The sequence below is a fragment of the Coptis chinensis genome, chromosome 9 (assembly GCF_015680905.1).
Source record: "Coptis chinensis isolate HL-2020 chromosome 9, ASM1568090v1, whole genome shotgun sequence".
Lineage (NCBI taxonomy): Eukaryota > Viridiplantae > Streptophyta > Magnoliopsida > Ranunculales > Ranunculaceae > Coptis > Coptis chinensis.
This window is the reverse complement of record NC_141464.1, coordinates 14,631,574-14,649,997: the sequence shown is the minus strand read 5'-3', so window position 1 is coordinate 14,649,997 and position 18,424 is coordinate 14,631,574. Positions and strand designations below refer to the sequence as shown.

Here is an 18,424-nt window from a genome sequence, read left to right as displayed (position 1 = left end):
CTTTGTCACAGCCCGAATTTCTAAACAATAACAAAGTGAATATTTGAAATATAAATATCTCAAACATCACTAGGTTCACTTGTTTAAAAACCCAGACTATGACGGGGGATACTACACATACAAAACCCAAACAGCCATGTCATAAAAGAAACAACTTAAATTAAAATAATCCCAATAATTATCCGCCATTGCTTTATTAAGATATCATCCGTCCAAATAAAACATCAAACAAACTCTCAAAATAAAATTCCTCACTACCATGTTCTCATGCCATGCAAAAGGTAAACTACGTTATTACATCCTTTCACTAAGAATCAGACCTAACAAAAGAACTAACGGACTACTCCAGGCAAGAATCCAAATCACACGCCGCAGCTCCACTGCCTTCCACCTATGTTCCCAAGAACACACCCACGTTGCCAAAACAAAGCAAACATGGGTCAACAAAATGGAATTTGCTGGTATGAGTAGACTAACCACATATAAATATTATCATACTTTAATTATCCAAACAATCACTTTATATTTTCCCATAACTTAATCATTTTCAGCTTGAAAGACAGGTAGTTCCGTCATTTCAACCAGCATAGTTTCTTCCCAAGCAAGACTTCCATTCTATTAACTCATTATCATAATTCGTTTTAATAACTAGGTAACTGAATTAAAACTTACCGATATCCACTTCTGGATAAGGGTAGGACTGCGTCCCTGCACAAAATATTATTAAGTCCTACCCTCCTGCAAAAGAAAGTTAGTAATTTTATATAACATATGTACATATCCTATAGGTATACAAATGCAAGTCCAAGCACACCCGTACAATCAATGAATACAACTAACCTGCAAGGCGAATACCTTAGTTCCTCTCTGGGGCAGTCCGAACAATCTAGTCATTCATGACACGTTCAATGAATACCGGGTCATTCATGACACAGTCAATGAATACCTAATTATAACACTAACGGGCCATTTATGACACATTCAATAAATGCCCACCTATCACATGACATCTTCAGTCATAAGTCTCATTTCCAAAACTTGATGCGTGGAGAGATCTACAAGGGTGCGGTAAATTGTTTACGCATTATCAAACTTTATTGTATATATCATTATTCAGATAACGTAGGAGTATCTTGTTTCATGTATTTTTGGTTTACGCGTTATTAATTATATGGATGTCTAAGTGTCATAACGTTGCATATCATAAAATACTGCAAAATCATATAGTAGTTAATACACGTATATATAGAAAGGTCTTAGCCTAAAGCCAAGAATGCTAATAGCCCTAGACCTATCCTAATAGACCGAATCATAATTCGAGTTAAAAGTCAAACTGGGCCAATTGGTCATAGTCAACCCTGGTTAATAGTCAAAGTCAACTCTGGTCCTAAACCGATTAGGTAAACTGACCAGGTTCAATAACTTAAGCCTTAACCCGACCCATAAATTGATTTGGCCCAACTTGAAATATCTAACTGAAACAGATACTATGGACCAGCCCACTAAAACTTAAAATACTGATTTGGCCCAACTATACGATCCACTTAAAATACTATGGACCAACCCACATAAAACTTAAAACCGGCCCAAAACAAAAGTTGAATTTCGGCCCAACTAAAAAAAGAGAAACAGGATCGCTATCTTTTCTTCTTCCTCGCCAGAACGCCTCCACCACCGATCAACCACCGCCAGCCACAGCTCGCCACCACTTTTCAACCTAGCGGTTTGCTTCCTTTTTAAAAACCCTACATACCTATACCAACCAATCTCAATTCCCTTATACAATGAAAAACTCGAATCTACGCCATTAATGTCTGTAAAAGCTTCCCCTCACACTCTCCAGTACCCAATCTCCCTTCAACAATCAACCATCCAAACTACAACCTAACCTCACAACAAAACCAACAAAACAAATTATTCAAACAATCAAAATCATGACGATTTGGTTGTTATTTTTTTTGAACGCCATTACTGCTCCTCCCGAGCTTCAACAGTCCAATCTCACGACACCAACAAATTGCCATCAATACCAATCAAAGAAACGCCTAGATACTTATCTAGTTCCACCAAGACAATTACAGTAATCATAAACAAATTATGTATTCGTTTTATTTCAAAGGATTGGGGCAGATTTTCTGTCGACAATCTCGAACCAACAATAACAGTAGTTAAACCATGTAAAATTTATCATGTGAACACAATAGGTATTCTCCAATTCCTCCACATAGATACAGAGAGAGTAAACACAGAAACTTAACATGAGCAAGAAAAAAAACCGATAGATTATAACTTTGTCGGTAAACCCAAAACATGCTGTAAAAGTAAGAAAATTTCATGTTTAAATGAATTGAGGTATTTTCTACTCACCTGTAGCGCGCTCCGACTATCAGCTAGGTAAAAGAAAAACTTCCTTTTCTGTTGTCAGCAAGATCTCCAACAAGAAACTTCTCTTCTCCCTTTCCTCTCTGTGAAACTCTCTTTTCTGTAAAACTCTCTGTTTTTTACCCACCCTATTTTTTTCGTTTCTGTTCTTAAAAACCCCCGAAATAGGGAAGAGGGTTTATCCGATAAACCCACGTCTCCTATTTCCACTAACACTTATCCTATTTTATTTTATCTATTATCTATTATCTATTATTATTAGGAAAAATAAAAGAATAAAACACGGGGTGTTATAATATACACACCTTAAAAGGATCTCGTCCCGAGATTCAAGGTAGAGTGTAGATTAACCAAACAAACCGTACGTCAAACAATAAATCTGTATAGCGTATAAAGTTAACAGATTATATCCCAACAACTAAACTTTAATAATGTAGAACATGTCAGCAGGGAGATTAAATTAAACACATCATTTATCGCTTGCACCCAATGATCATAGTAAACCAATATCAGAAATGATACATACGTGTATACGCAAGTATACACACCTTAAAAGGAATAAACGTAATTAGTTTCTTTAATTGTCAACACTTAAGTAAACTCATTATTTTTCAATTTATCAAAACTTATATTCTTCGATGTAAATCATACTAAGAAGGCAAGGTAGTTCCTCTCACACCGAGGCAATCAATTCCTTTCTTAGTATTTCCCAACTAGTCCAAGCATTCCACATTTAATATACATCTACGGTCAAAGTCTACTCAGATGTGTAAAAACTCAAAAGCTCAGGAAACCCTCCAAGGCTTCAAAAACCAAGGACTCAACTCAACCCTTTGCAAGACAAGGACTCCATGTTTTGCATTCATACTAATGGAAGCTCACAAGTGCATGCATTTAATCAAGTGTTTTGCATTCATTCTAATGCGAGCTCGCTTGTAGATGCGTTAATTAATTTAATCAAGTGTTTTACATTCATTCTAATACAAGCTTACAAGTAGATGCATTCAATCAAGTGTTTTGCATTCTTTCAATCAATCAAGTGTTTTGTATTCATTCAAATTGATCAGTTCCCAAATATGCATTTTTATTCTCTTGTAATGATTCAATTATGTCAAATTATATATTCAATAATGTATGAAACTCATGTTCTTGTCGCTTTTTCAGGATACAAGCCTATTCTGGACCAAATACCTTAAATGACGTGATCTAGAGCCAAAAGGAGCCTAAAAGGGATCATATGAGACAACTAAGAAAAAGTCCCAAAAAGCCATCGGTCAAAGTCAAAGTGTATGGTCAATGTCTACTCTGGTGTCCAAAACTCACAAAAGCTCAGGGAACACTCCAAGGTTTCAAAAACCAAGGACTCAACTCAACCTTTTGCAAGACAAAGGACCCCATGTTTTGTGTTCTTACTAATGCAAGCTCACAAGTAGATGCATTCAATCAAGTGTTTTGCATTCCTTTTAATGCGAGCTCGCTTGTAGATGGGATAATTCAATCAATCAAATATTTTGCATTTATTCTAATACAAGCTCACAAGTAGATGCATTCAATCAAGTGTTTTGTATTCATTGAATCATTAAACTGTTTTGTATTCATTCTAATTGTTCAGTTCCCAAATATGCGTTTTTATCCTCTTGTAATGTTTCGATTATGTCAAATTATATAATCAATAACGTATAGAACTCATGTTCTTATCGATTTTTTTAAAATACAAGCCTATTTTGGTCCAAATAACACAAATGACGTGATCTAGATCCAAAATGAACATAAAAGAGACCTTAGGGGACAACTGAGAAAAATCGTCGAAAAGTCAACGGTCAACAGTCAACGTCAAATTCAAGGGTCAAAGACAACTCACGGGTCCAAAAACTCAAAAGATCAGGAAACACTCCAAGGCTTCAAGGATTCAACCCTTTGCAAGACAAGGATTCAATGTTTTGCATTCATTCAAATACAATAACACACGTAGATGCATTCAATCAAGTGTTTTGCATCCATTCTAATTCAAGCTCGCTTGTAGTTGCATTAATTCAATCAATCATGTGTTTTGCATTCATTCTAATGCAAGCTCAGAAGTAGATGCATTCAATCAAGTGTTTTTCATTCATTCTAATTGATCAATTCCCAAATATGCATTTTTATCCTCTTGTAATGCTTCAATTTTGTCAAATTATACAATCAATAATGTACAAAACTTATGTTCTTATCGATTTTTCAACATACAAGACTATACTAGACGAAATACCTCAAATGACGTCATCTAGATCCAAAAGGAGCCTTACATCTATAGCATTCATCGAACTGGAAAGGATGCAAAAAAGATTGGAAATATCCATAAAGTTAGAGCACAAACATACTTAACGAACGTGATTAGCTTCTTAAAGAAGGAAAAGAATCAGCCATGGAGAGTGAAGAAGCTACTTGAAGACATTAGGAAAAGAACTAGTATTTTAGAAGTATTTTCTATAATACATGTGTTTAGAGAGTGTAGTAAGTTAGTTGATAGTTTAGCAGCTAATATTCCAACTATTTCGTTCATTGAACTCACCCCTAGCACTTTTTCGAAAGATATAAAGAAAATTGTGTAGGAAGATGCTTGTGGGATAGAGTATTTAAGATTGTAATAATTTAATCTTTTTATCCTCTTTGAGGAAGGGGTAGGGGACCTCTTACTTAAAAAACACCGCTTACCTATCAAAAAAAAAAGGGGGGGGGCCTTATGGGACAACTTAGAAAAAGTGCAAAAAAGTCAATGGTTAAAGCCAACAGTCGAAGTCAAATTCAACGGTCAAAGTCAACTAAAGGGTCCAATAACTCAAAAGCTCAAGAAACACTCCAAGGCTTCAAGGACCTAGGACTCAACTCAACCCTTGGCAAGACAAGGAATTCATGTTTTCCTTATCAAAACAATAATACCTAGTTCTATACATCAAACACCACCCCAAAAACAATAAAGGAACAAAAAAAAAGTGGGGTTTTCTCCATCACCATTCTTCCCATATAGATTTAAGATGAACAACTTTAAAACCCCAACTCTCCACGAATCTCAATACGTCACTAATGCAAGCTCACACATAAATGCATTCAACCAAGTGTTTTGCATTAATTCAATCAATAAGGTATTTGCATTCATTCTAATGCAAGCTCACACCTAGATGCATTCACTCAAGTGTTTTGTATTCATTCTAATGCAAGCTTGCTTGTAGACGTGTTCATTCAATCAATCAAGTGGTTTGCATTCTTCTTATTGCAATCTCGCATGTAGAACCATTCAATCAAATGTTTTGAATTTATTCTAATGCAAGCTCACACGTAGATGCATTCAATTAATTGTTTTGCATTAATTCTAATGCAAGCTCGCTTGTAGATATGTTAATTCAATCAATCCAGTGTTTTGCATTCATACTAATGTAAGCTTACAAGTAGATGCATTCAATCAAGTGTTTTGCATTCATTCAATAAATCAAGTGTTTTGTATTCATTCTAATTGATCAGTTCCTAAATATGCGTTTTTATGCTCTTGTAATGATTAAATTATGTCAAATTATATAATCAATAATGTACAAAACCCATGTTCTTATCGTGTTTTCCGGATACAAGCCTATTCTGTACCAAATACCTCAAATGACGTGAACTAAACCCAAAACAAGCCTAAAGGAGATCTTATGGGACAACTGGGAAAAACTGTCAAAAAGTCAACAGTCAAAGTCAAAGTTTACTCAGGTGTTTAAAAACTCAAAAGCTCAGGAAACACTCCAAGGCTTCAAAAACCAAGGACTCCCATGTTTTGCATTCATACTAATGCATGCTCACAAGTACATGTATTCAATCAAGTGTTATGCATTCATTTTAATATGAGCTCGGTTGTAGACGCATTATTTAATTCAATCAAGTGTTTTACAATCATTCTAATGCAAGTTTACAAGTAGATGGATTGAATTAAGTGTTTTGCATTTATTCAATCAATCAAGTGTTTTGTATTCATTCTAATTGATCAATCCCAATTATGTATTTTTATCCTCTTGTAATGATTCAATTATGTCAAATTATATAATCAATAATGTACGAAACTCATGTTCTTATCGCTTTTTCAAGATACAAGTCTATTTTGGACCAAATACCTTAAATGACGTGATCTAGAGTCAAAAGGAGCCTAAAAGGGATCTTAAGGGACAACTGAGAAAAATTGCCAAAAATTCAACGGTCAAAGTCAAAGTGTACGGTCAATGTCTACTTAGGTGTCCAAAAACTCAAAAAAGCTCAGGAAACACTCCAAGGCTTCAAAAACCAAGGACTCAACTCAAACCTTTGCAAGACAAGGACCCCATGTTTTGCATTCATACTAATGCAAGCTCACTAGTAGATGCATTCAATCAAGTGTTTGGCATTCATTATAATGCAAGCTCGCTTGTAGATGCGTTAATTCAATCAATTAAATGTTTTGCATTCATTCTAATGCAAGCTATAGATGCATTCAATCAAGTATTTTGTATTCATTGAACATTTCAAGTGTTTTGCATTCATTCTAATTGTTCCGTTCCCAAATATGCATTTTTATCCTCTTGTAATATTTCAATTATGTCAAATTAAATAATCAATAATGTACAAAACTTATGTTCTTATCGCTTTTTTCAGGATATAAGCCTATTCTGGGCCAAATAACTCAAATGACGTGGTCTAGAGCCAAAAGGAACATAAAAGGGAACTTATGGGACAACAGAGAAAAAGTGTCGAAAAGTCAACAGTCAAAGTCAACAGTCAACGTCAAATTCAACGGTCAAAGACAACTCAGGGGTCCAAAAACCCAAAAGATCAGGAAACACTCCAAGGCTACTCCATGTTTTTGCACACACGTAGATGCATTCAATCAAGTGTTTTGCATCCATTCTAATGCAAGCTCGCTTGCAGTTGTGTTAATTCAATCAATCAAGTGTTTTGCATTTATTCTAATGCAAGCTCACAAGTAGATGCATTCAATTAAGTGTTTTGCATTCATTCTAATTGATCAGTTCCCAAATATGTGTTTTTATCCTCTTGTAATGCTTCAATTTTGTCAAATTATATTATCAATAATGTAGAAAACTCATGTTCTTATTATCTCTTTTTGAGGATACAAGCCAATACTGGAAGAAATACCTCAAATGACGTGATCTAGAGCCAAAAGGAGCCTAAAAGGGGCCTTATGGGACAACTTAGAAAAAGTGCCGAAAAGTTAACGGTCAAAGTCAAGAGTCGAAGTCAATTTCAGCGGTCAAATTTAACTAAAGGGTCTAATAACTCAAAAGCTCAAAAAACACTCCAAGGCTTCAAGGACCAAGGACTCAACTCAACCCTTGGCAAGACAAGGACTCCATGTTTTCAGTATCAAAACAATAATACCTAGTTCTATACATCAAACACCATCCCAAAAACAATAGATGAACAAAAAAAAAGTGGGGTTTTCTCCATCACCATTCTTCCCACTTAGATTTAAGATGAACAACTTTAAAACCCCAACTCTCCACGAATCTCAACATGTCACTAATGCAAGCTCACACGTAGATTTTTTTTTTTTTTTTTTTTTATTGGTAAGCGGGGTTTTTTAATTAAGTGGTCCCCTAACCCCTTCTTCGTAGAGGATAAAAAAATTGAATTATTACAATCTTAGATACTGTTTACCACTAGCATCTTCAAATATAATTTTCTTTACATCTTCCGAAAAGGAACTAGGAACTAATTCTATGTTGCTAGTCTTTGGAATATTCTTAGCTAGCGCATCCACCAACCTATTAGTTTCCCTAAGTACATGATTAATTTTAAAATGCACAAAATGCTCTTGCAATCTCTGAATCCTTCTAATCATAGTTTATGCTGCCCATGGGTGCTTTTTGTTCTTATTCAGGAATGAAATTACACTTGTAGAATCTGTCTGTACCTCAATCTTTGTGATGCCATATCGCACTGCCATCCATAGCCCCTGTTGTACTGCTTGTAGCTCTATTAGTGCAATGTCATGCAGTGTCGTGTTGCCATGACTTGCAGCTTTAACTTCTCCCTTATCATTTCGTAAAGCAGCTGCCCATCCACCCTCATTACCTTGTAGCGTCCTATCTGTGTTAAGGTTCCAAATATCTTTGTCTGCTCTCACCCAGCTACAGTACTCGTGTCTCCTCTGTTTCGCGCCAATCTGAATATTCCATTTATCCATAAACTTCTGCGCATTCGGCCCTTCCTCCATTCGAATATTCATTCCCAGTAACTTCGTTCTAACATCTCCCATCACGTCATCAACCACCTAATGTTCATCTGCGTGTTTGTTATAAAAAATGCGGTTATTTCTAGTTCTCCATATCCAATATATAAAAGCATTCCACATCAACCTGTTTCCATCTTGTTCACATCCTTTACCTTGTGTCGTCATTTGAATCCAATGTAGCTCACCTTGCCATGTTTGGTCGATTGCGCGATGGTATCCCATTCTCTGAAGCAGAATTCTCCATATTGTGTTCCCGAACTGACAATGATGGAAGAGATGATCTTCTGTCTCTATTCCTTGCCAACATAATACATAACAATCAGTTTGTACTATCTTCCATTCTTTCAGTTTTTGTAGTGTCTTGAGCCCTCCCCTCAGAGCCATCCAACTGATGAAGGAATGACGCGGTATTCTATTTGGAAACCATACCAGCTGCCTCCACTGAACTATTTGTTTCACACTTCACAGAGCCTCATATGTATCTTTCATACAGTAATCCCCATGTATCGATGATGTCCATACAATTTGGTCTTTTTTTCCCCATGATCTCCACCTGTTTAATCTCTCTCAGAAATTCAGTGAAATGAGTTTGAATGTGTGGTGGTATATACCAGTTGCCCTCCTCAATAAAATCAGATACCTTGTCGTTCACGTGGCATGTGTTGTTATATAATAATGCTTGAGGGAATTTTGTTCTCAGTATCCCTTTAGCACTCCATGGCTCATTCCAAAAGCTGGTCTCTTACCCATTGCCAATTTGATGAATAATAATGTCTGCGGCTTCCTTTCTACACTTTAGAATATTCTTCCAACTCCACGAGCAGTCATGCGGAGTCTTTAGTAACCAGAAACTCCTCTCTTTTATCAAGTTCTTGTATACCCACTTCACCCATAAGTTCTCTGCCCTTGTAACAATCTTCCAGACATGTCTCATATTGGTACGCTTGATTGTGGCGGTTTGAATGCCCAATCCTCCTTCTTTATAAGGATAACACATGTCATCCCATCCAATCAGTGCATGGGACTGAGCACAATCTGGCCCTATCCATAGGAAGTTCCTACACAATCTATTTATGTCATCATATGTCTTCTGTGGTATAGTGAATGACGCCAACCAATACACACTTAAATTGTTTATAACAGCCTTGATCAACTGTAGCCTTCCTGCATATGAAAGTAACTTCCCCTTCCAGCTTTGGATTCTCTTTGTGACTTTGAGTAGCAAAGGGCCACAATCAACCGATCTCAATCTTGTAGTGATTAAAGGTAGTCCCAGGTATTTCACAGGCAATACTCCTCTTTCGAACTGTAGTGTTTGCTCAATCTCCATGCAAGTGGCATCATCCACTCCTGCAAAGAAAATGTTGCTCTTATGGAGGTTAACTTCAAGCCCTGAGGCCATTTTAAAACGTTTCAGATTCTGCTTGAGCTATACTACAGATTGTACATCCCCATACATGAATGCCATCAGATCATCTGCAAAAGGCAAGTGGGTAATAGCAGGGTCTATACACTTGTGATGTAATTTGTACTGGCCATTACTCACACTATGCATCATGATATTAGAGAATAAATCCATGACTAGTACAAATAAAGAAGGTGATATGGGATCACCCTGTCGAATCCCTCTTCTCCCTCTAAAATACCCATAAGAAGAGTCATTAATCATTATGGAATAGGAAGCTGTTTCCACACAAGCTTTAACCCAGCTGATAAACCTCTCTAGCATACCCATTCGTCTCATAACAAATTCCACTGCTTCCCACCTAACCGAATCATATGCCTTTTTCAGATCAATTTTTACAGCACATCTAGGGGGATGATGATCTCGATGATAATTATGCATAATTTCATGAGATAATAAAATGCTATCCTATATACTCCTTCCAGTAATGAAGGTTGATTGATTGGGGTTAATCACCTTAGGCATCAAGTCTTTCATTCTTCTTGTCATGACTTTTGTTATGCATTTATACATCACTCCACAACATGCAATAGGCTTATAATCGCCCAGAGAAGTAGGTATATGAACCTTAGGGATGAGAGTGATACTGGTGGAATTTACCTCACTTAGCATCTGGCTGGCATGGAAGAAATTCTTTGCTGCCTTAATAAATTCATCTCCAATAATTCGCCATGTGCACTTATAGAAGAAGGGTGAGAACCCGTCACTACCCGGTGCTTTATCACTGCCAATATCCGCAAGTGCTTCTATTATCTCATCTCGAGTCACTTCTCTTTGTAGATTATCAAAATCTACTGTATCAATATGTCGCCTGGGTGCCATAGCTTGAAAACCAGCGAAATCCACTACTTGCATGTTACTTGGACTGTATAGGGCAGTATAAAAAGCCACACATTCTTCCCCAATAGCACTGCTATCTTGTATCACATTTCCATCCACATCTTTTAAACATGAGATCTTATTATTTACTCTTCTCGATTGCATAGATTTGAAGAAGTACTTAGTGTTGTTGTCGCCTAGCACAATCTCTTGATCCCTCGACTTTTGCCTGACCATCTCCTCCTCTGAAGTAATAGCTTGTACATGGGTTGTGATTGCTTCTCTTTCTTTTCTACTAAGGTCTCGATCCCTTGGCTGTGCTTGAAGTTTTGTTTGAATCATATCCATCGCTGCCTTAGTTTCTTTAACTCTATTAGCCACATCCCCTACTTGTTCTCTATTCCACTGTATAAGTGCCGCCTTAGTTAATTTAAGCTTCTTCATGAAGACAAACTTAGGGTTACCCACCACTGCACTTTGCCACGCCTTCTCTACTGTATTCATAAAGTCTCTCTCCTTATACCAAAAGTTAAAGAATCTGAAAGCTTTCCTTTTTTGATTTCGTTGTGCAACTGACCTCACAACAATAGCTGAATGATCTGATACAGGTCCTGTGTTTAAAAAATCAGCCTCATGATCCCCATATTCTCTTATCCACTCTGCATTGCCCATAACTCTATCAATCTTACAGCTGATCCTATCATCTTGTTTGTTCGACCATGTTAAGTAATTACCTTTTCTTTTGATGTCCACCAGTCCTGCAACATTCACACAATCTAATAGATCCGCAAAGTGATATGGTCTGACCTCTACCCATCCTACCTTCTCTTGTGCACTTAATATTAAGTTAAAGTCCCCCATTAGAATCCATGGCTTCTGGACGGTACATGATAGGTCCACAATGGTCCTCCATAGCTGCCTCCTTGTATTCATATCCGTGCTACCATACACCACAGTCACTATGAATTCCTCCCCCGCAATTGTTGCCACTTCCATAGTAATTTGATGATCATCTTTTTGCGTTAGCTTAGCTTCGCACTCTCTCGGATTCCAGCAAATCCAAATATTACCCAATTTATCTCCATTATCATTGCACTCCAAGTTCCATTCTGTGAAAGCTTTGTTGAATACTTTGTCTCGATTCTTTTTCTTGACTCTGGTTTCTACTAAACCCATCAGGCTTATATCAAACTTCCTCACCATCTCCCGGACTTCAACTTGCTTAAAAGCTTTGTTGAACCCCCTCATGTTCCAGCAAGCTTTATTTATCATTAAGGGGGTGAGAGAGGGTTAAAAGACTAGCTTTAGTCTTTTCTTTGTTTACCACTTCACTTTGAACTGCTGCTCTAGTTACCTTGTGCTTCATCTCGGTGATCTCTTGCACAACAGCTGCACTTTCCTCTTCCTCTGCTGTGACCACAAGATGCTTAAACATATTCTCTCCCTGCTGTTCATCAAGTAGTAGTCTACTACTATTCTCTTTACTTACGGGGATGTCTTTTACTTTTTCTCGATCATTTTGGTCATTGTTCCTCTCCAAACCAAGCACACCTTCTCCCTCTGCACTGTTTACAGTAGCTTTGTTCTTTACTTTGCATCTGTGTTTTCTCCCTGGCGATTCCCATCCACCACCATCTGTTACTTGTAGCAGTTCTTGAACTTCTGCCACTTCTAGCGTTGTGTTCTCTTTTTTATTTTCTGTTAGCTCTTCATTCTTTCTCATTACACTCTCTCCTTCTAAGTTTTTTGGCATCTCATTCACCTTTGGTTCCTTTTTCAGCCACACTGATTTCACTCCCATCTTAGTCTTAGGCTTTTCTGTTAGGGGCTATTTCGGACATGTCTACTTTGTGTGTCCAAAAACCTTGCATATCTGACAACAAGGTGGCTTCTAATTGTATTCGAAATCCACCTTGTATGCCTTTTTTTGGTCTAGAACCACTGGAATGCTTACTGGGTATGGGCAATCCGCATCAACCTCTATGCACACTCTTGCGTATGACGTTCTGGCCATGTTTTTTGTTAGGCAGTCTGTGAACATGGGCACTCCAATAGCACTTCCCACTTGGCGGAATCCATTTTTGTTCCACATTTCCATGGGTAGACCCTTAACCACAACCCATATAGGAATCGTTCGCAACTCTCGCGTTTCTACCTCCACAAAGAGTCTCCACGGCCTAACAACAAACAGTTTGCTTGCGATGTGAAATGAACCAATGTCCAATGCCGCTTTTCGATCATCATCCTTCTCAAACTGGAAAGTAAACATAGTATCACCATAAGGTTTCATGATGAAACTCTTCAATCGCCATGTCCTACTAACTATCTCCTTAACATAGTTGTAGCTCATCCTCTTCCCCACAAAAGACCCCACAACCAGATTTTCGAATTTTTTGTTGAATCCTGCGAATTGCGAACTTTGCACATGTATAATCGGCTTACCATTAACCATGGTTGGTGGTACATAACTTAGTTCTTCTTTACCTGCTGCCGTCTTCCCAATAATTTCTGCCCATGAGCTCTTAGCTTTTAAGTCTCCATTGTTCTGTTCCTGTGTTTCGTTCTCAATAGCAACATCCTCAAGTGCTATATCTGTACCAGCCACCAAGCTTCTTCCTTTTTCTAGCTGTGTTTCACTTTCTTTGTCTTTGCTATCCCTGTAAGTATGTCCCTCGCATGAACTTTCTGGTTTTTGTTTCGGCAACTCGTTCTCTGAAGCCGCATCCTCAAGATTTAGTTCTGTATCATCTTGTTTGGCCTGAGTGTCCACTCCTTTCTCATGTCTTTCTTCTCTTTCTAACCCTGTAATTTTCTTGTTAGCACTACCCACTAACCTTTCATTGCTTGTGCTCAATACAACTTCACCCCCTGATGCCCTTGTTGATTTAAAATATCTCTCAACATCATCCTGAAGTTTCTCTAGTGTTTCTTTGGTGTACTGCACTGATGTATCAGGTGACTTGCTTTCATTGGCTTCCTCTTCATGAATCTTCCACGCTATATCTAAAGCCAAGTCCTGCATCTTATGTTCTTCTATTTTGACATATCCAAAATTTTCAAGATTCAATCTTTTCCTGTACCGCTCCAAAGAACCCACTCCATACTTTTTCCTAAACACAGAAGTCATAAACTCCATTTCTTCTTCCTCACTCAATGGTGTGTCGTGGTCAGCATCATCTCCTTCCTTACGATCCCTAGATGGTGTGCTAGGGTTTGCAGCCTCTAAACTCCCTAAACCGTGTGTTTTTTTCATGTTTCCTAAAGTTTTTTGTAAAAAGACCTAACTACCCCTAAGGATAAAAAATCACCCCTTAGAAGTCCCCATTAACAAAGCAAGGATCAAATGCATCTACCCGTAGATTCTTTCAACCAAGTGCTTTGCATTCTTTTAATCAATAAGGTGTTTGAATTCGTTCTAATGCAAACTCACAGGTAGATGCATTCAATCAAATGCTTTGCATTCATTCTAATGCAAGCTCAGCTGTAGATGCGTTACTTTAATCAATCAAGTGTTTTGCATTCATTCTAATTTTTTTTTTTGATTGGAAAGCGAGGTTGTTGACGAGGTCCCCTACCCCTTTTTATTAATATAAAAGATCTGTTACAGCTTGTTACATTCTTACATATTGTTTCCCCACTGAATCATCATGAATGATTTTCCCTTACATCCTCCGGAAATAAGTTAACATCTAGTTCTATATATGTCGTTGTGGGAATAGTACTAGCAAGTGCGTCTGCTAACTTGTTGGCTACTCTATACACATGAGTTATAGTAAACTCTTCCATTTGCTCTCTCATTCGACTGATGCTCCTCATAATTTTTTCTGCTTGCCATGGGTGCTGACCCACGTTCTGAAAAAATGATAGCACATTTGTTGAATCAGTTTGTGCGTGAATGTACCTGAATTCATGATCAATAGCCATTCTCATTCCTTGCTCAACCCCTTGGAATTCTATTAGTGCTATAGATTGCTTGTCTGATCTTCCTTTTCTTGCCGCTTTAACCTGCCCATGCTCATCTCTTATTACCGCTGCCCATCCACCTCTCATCCCTTGCAAACTGCAATCGGTATTCAAGTTAAATGTTCCTTGAGCTGCGCGTTCCCATTTACAGTATCGCTGCTGCCTCTGTCTTGTATGCACTTCCACATTCCAAGTGTTTTGGAAATGCTGTTTTTCTGGCCCCTCCTCCATCTGAATTGCCATTGCTTGCAACTTTGTCTTCACATCGCATAAGATTAGTTGCACCACCTGATGAGATTGCCGCTGTTTGTTTTCAAATATCTTCTCATTGCGATTTCTCCATATCCAATATATGTATCCATTCCACACCAGCCTTAGAGAATCCTGTTTCGGCCCTTTCCCTGCTGCTATTTTCTGAACCCATTCGATTTCTTCACGCCAAGTATCAGCTTGTACTCTACTGAAACCCATTGATGTTAACAGACTTTTCCACACTGCCATCGAAAAAGAACATTCATGAAACAAGTGCTCTTCCGTCTCTGTCTCTGTCTAACACATGATGCAGCTGTCGGTGTCAACTTTCTTCCATTCCTTTAGCTTGTCGAGTGTTTTGAGCCCTTTATGCATCGCCATCCAGCTTATGAATGAATGTCTCGGAATTCGGTTTGAATACCAGACCAGTCGATGCCATGCTACTACTGGTCTCATCCCTCGCAATCCATCATAAGTATCTTTCACGCTATATTCCCCCTGAATCATGGTAGTCCATACAATTTTATCATCTCCACCCATTATTTCTACTTCGTCTTGCACCTGTTTAGCCACCATTCTAATGCAAGCTAGTAGATGCATTCAATCAAGTGTTTTGCATTCATTCATTAAAATCAAGTGTTTTATATTCATTCTAATTGATCAGTTCCTAATAATCATTTTTATGCTATTGTAATGATTCAATTATGTCAAATTATATAAACAATAAAGTACAAAACCCATGTTCTTATCGCATTTTCAGGATACAAGCCTATTCCGGACCAAATACCTCAAATGACGTGATCTAAACCCAAAAGGAGCCTAAAAGAGATTTTATGGGACAACTGAGAAAAAGTGCAAAAAAGTCAACGGTCAAAGTCAAAGTGTACGGTCAAATTATACTAAGGTGTCTAAAAACTGAAAAGCTCAGGAAACACACTAAGGCTTCAAAAACCAAGGACTCAGCTCAACCTTTTGCAAGACAAGGACTCCATGTTTTGCATTAATACTAATGTAAGCTCACAAGTAGATGCATTCAATCAAGTATTTTCCATTCATTCTAATGCGAGCTCGCTTGTAGATGCGCGTTAATTAATTCAAGCAAGTGTTTTACATTCATTCTAATGCAAGCTTACAAGTAGATATATTCAATCAAGTGTTTTGCATTCTTTCAATCAATCAAGTGTTTTGTATTCATTTTAATTGATTAGTTCCTAAATATGCATTTTTATGCTCTTGTAATGAATCAATTATGTCAAATTATATAATCAATAATATTCAAAACCCATGTTTTTATCGCGTTTTTAGGATACAAGCCTATTATGGACCAAATACCCTAAATGACGTGATCTAAACCCAAAAAGAGCCTAAAAGAGATCTTATGAGACACTTGAGAAAAAGTGCTAGAAAGACAACGGTCAGAGTGTACAGTCAAAGTCTACCCAGATGTCTAAAAACTCAAAATCTCAAGAAACCCTCCAAGGCTTCAAAAACCAAGGACTCAACTCAACCCTTTGCAAGACAAGGACTCCATGTTTTGCATTCATACTAATGCAAGCTCACAACTACATGCATTGAATCAAGTGGTTTGCATTCATTCTAATGCGAGCTCGCATGTAGATGCGTTAATAAATTCAATCAAGTGTTTTACATTCATTCTAATGCAAGCTTACAAGTAGATGCATGCAATCAAGTGTTTTGCATTCATTCAATCAATCAAGTGTTTTGAATTCATTCTAATTGATCAGTTCCCAAATATACATTTTTATCCTCTTGTAATGATTAAATTATGTCAAATTATATAATCAATAATGTACAAAACTCATATTCTTGTCGCTTTTTTAGGATACAAGCCTATTCTGGACCAAATACCTTAAATGACGTGATCTAGAGCCAAAAGGTATCTTATGCGACAACTGAGAAAAATGCCAAAAAGTCAACGGTCAAAGTCAAAGTATACGGTCAAAGTCTACTCAGGTGTCCAAAAACTCAAAAAGGCTCAGGAAACACTCCAAGGCTTCAAAAACCAAGGACTCAACTCAACCTTTTGCAAGACAAGGACTCCATGTTTTGCATTCATACTAATGCAAGCTCACAAGTAGATGCATTCAATCAAGTGTTTTGCATTCATTCTAATGCGAGCTCGCTTGTAGATGCGTTAATTCAATCAATCAAGTGTTTTGCATTCATTCTAATGCAAGCTCACAAGTAGATGTATTCAATCAAGTGCTTTTCATTCATTGAATCAATCAAATGTTTTGCATTCATTCTAATTTTTTTGTTCCCCAATATGTGTTTCTATCCTCTTGTACTGTTTCGATTATGTCAAATTATATAATCAATAATGTACAAAACTCATGTTCTTATCGCTTTTTCAAGATACAAGCTTATTCTGGGCCAAATATCTCAAATGACTTGATTTAGAGCCAAAAGGAACATAAAAGAGACCTTATGGGACAACCGAGAAAAAGTGTCGGAAAGTCAATGGTCAATAGTCAACGTCAAATTTAACGGTCAAAGACAACTCAAGGGTCCAAAAACTCAAACTATCAGGAAACACTCCAAGGCTTCAAGGACTCAACCCTTTGCAAGATAAGGATTCCATGTTTTGCATTCATTCAAATACAAGCACACACGTAGATACATTCAATCAAGTGTTTTGCATCCATTCTAATGCAAGCTAGTTTGTTGTTATGTTAATTCAATCAATCAAGTGTTTTGCATTCATTCTAATGCAAGCTCACAAGTAGATGAATTCAATTAAGTGTTTTGAATTCATTCTAATTGATCAGTTCCCAAATATGCGTTTTTATCCTCTTGTAATACTTCAATTTTGTCAAATTATATAATCAATAATGTACAAAACTCATGTTCTTATCGCTTTTTCAGGATACAAACCAATACTAGACGAAATATCTCAAATGACGTGATCTAGAGCCAAAAGAAGCCTAAAAGGGGCCATATGGGACAACTTAGAAAATGTGCCGAAAAGTCAACAGTCAAAGTCAACAGTCGAAGTCAAATTCAACTGTCAAAGTCAACTAAGGGGTCCAATAACTTAAAAGCCCAAGAAACACTCCAAGGCTTCAAGGACCAAGGACTCAACTCAACCCTTGGCAAGACAAGGACTCCATGTTTTCATTATCAAAACAATATTACCTAGTTCTATACATCAAACACCGTCCTAAAAATAAGAGATAAACAAAAAAAAAGTGGGGTTTTCTCCATCACCATTCTTCCCACATAGATTTAAGATGAACAAATTCAAAACCCCAACTCTCCACGAATCTCAACATGTCACTAATGGA

At 37.3% G+C, this 18,424-nt stretch overlaps 1 protein-coding gene across 1 annotated transcript; it reads right to left on the bottom strand.

The window, feature by feature from the left end:
• Positions 1 to 14,549: 14,549 nt before the first annotated feature.
• On the bottom strand, positions 14,550 to 15,368 carry LOC147474893 (uncharacterized). The gene has a single exon (XM_086585217.1). It carries the CDS (start codon positions 15,366 to 15,368, stop codon positions 14,550 to 14,552), a length of 819 nt encoding a protein of 272 aa, XP_086441343.1.
• Positions 15,369 to 18,424: the final 3,056 nt, after the last annotated feature.

What these genes read in the sequence shown, in the direction of transcription:
- LOC147474893 (XM_086585217.1), bottom strand. Translation starts at nt 15,368, where the DNA reads ATGGCAGTGTGGAAAAGTCTGTTAACATCAATGGGTTTCAGTAGAGTA.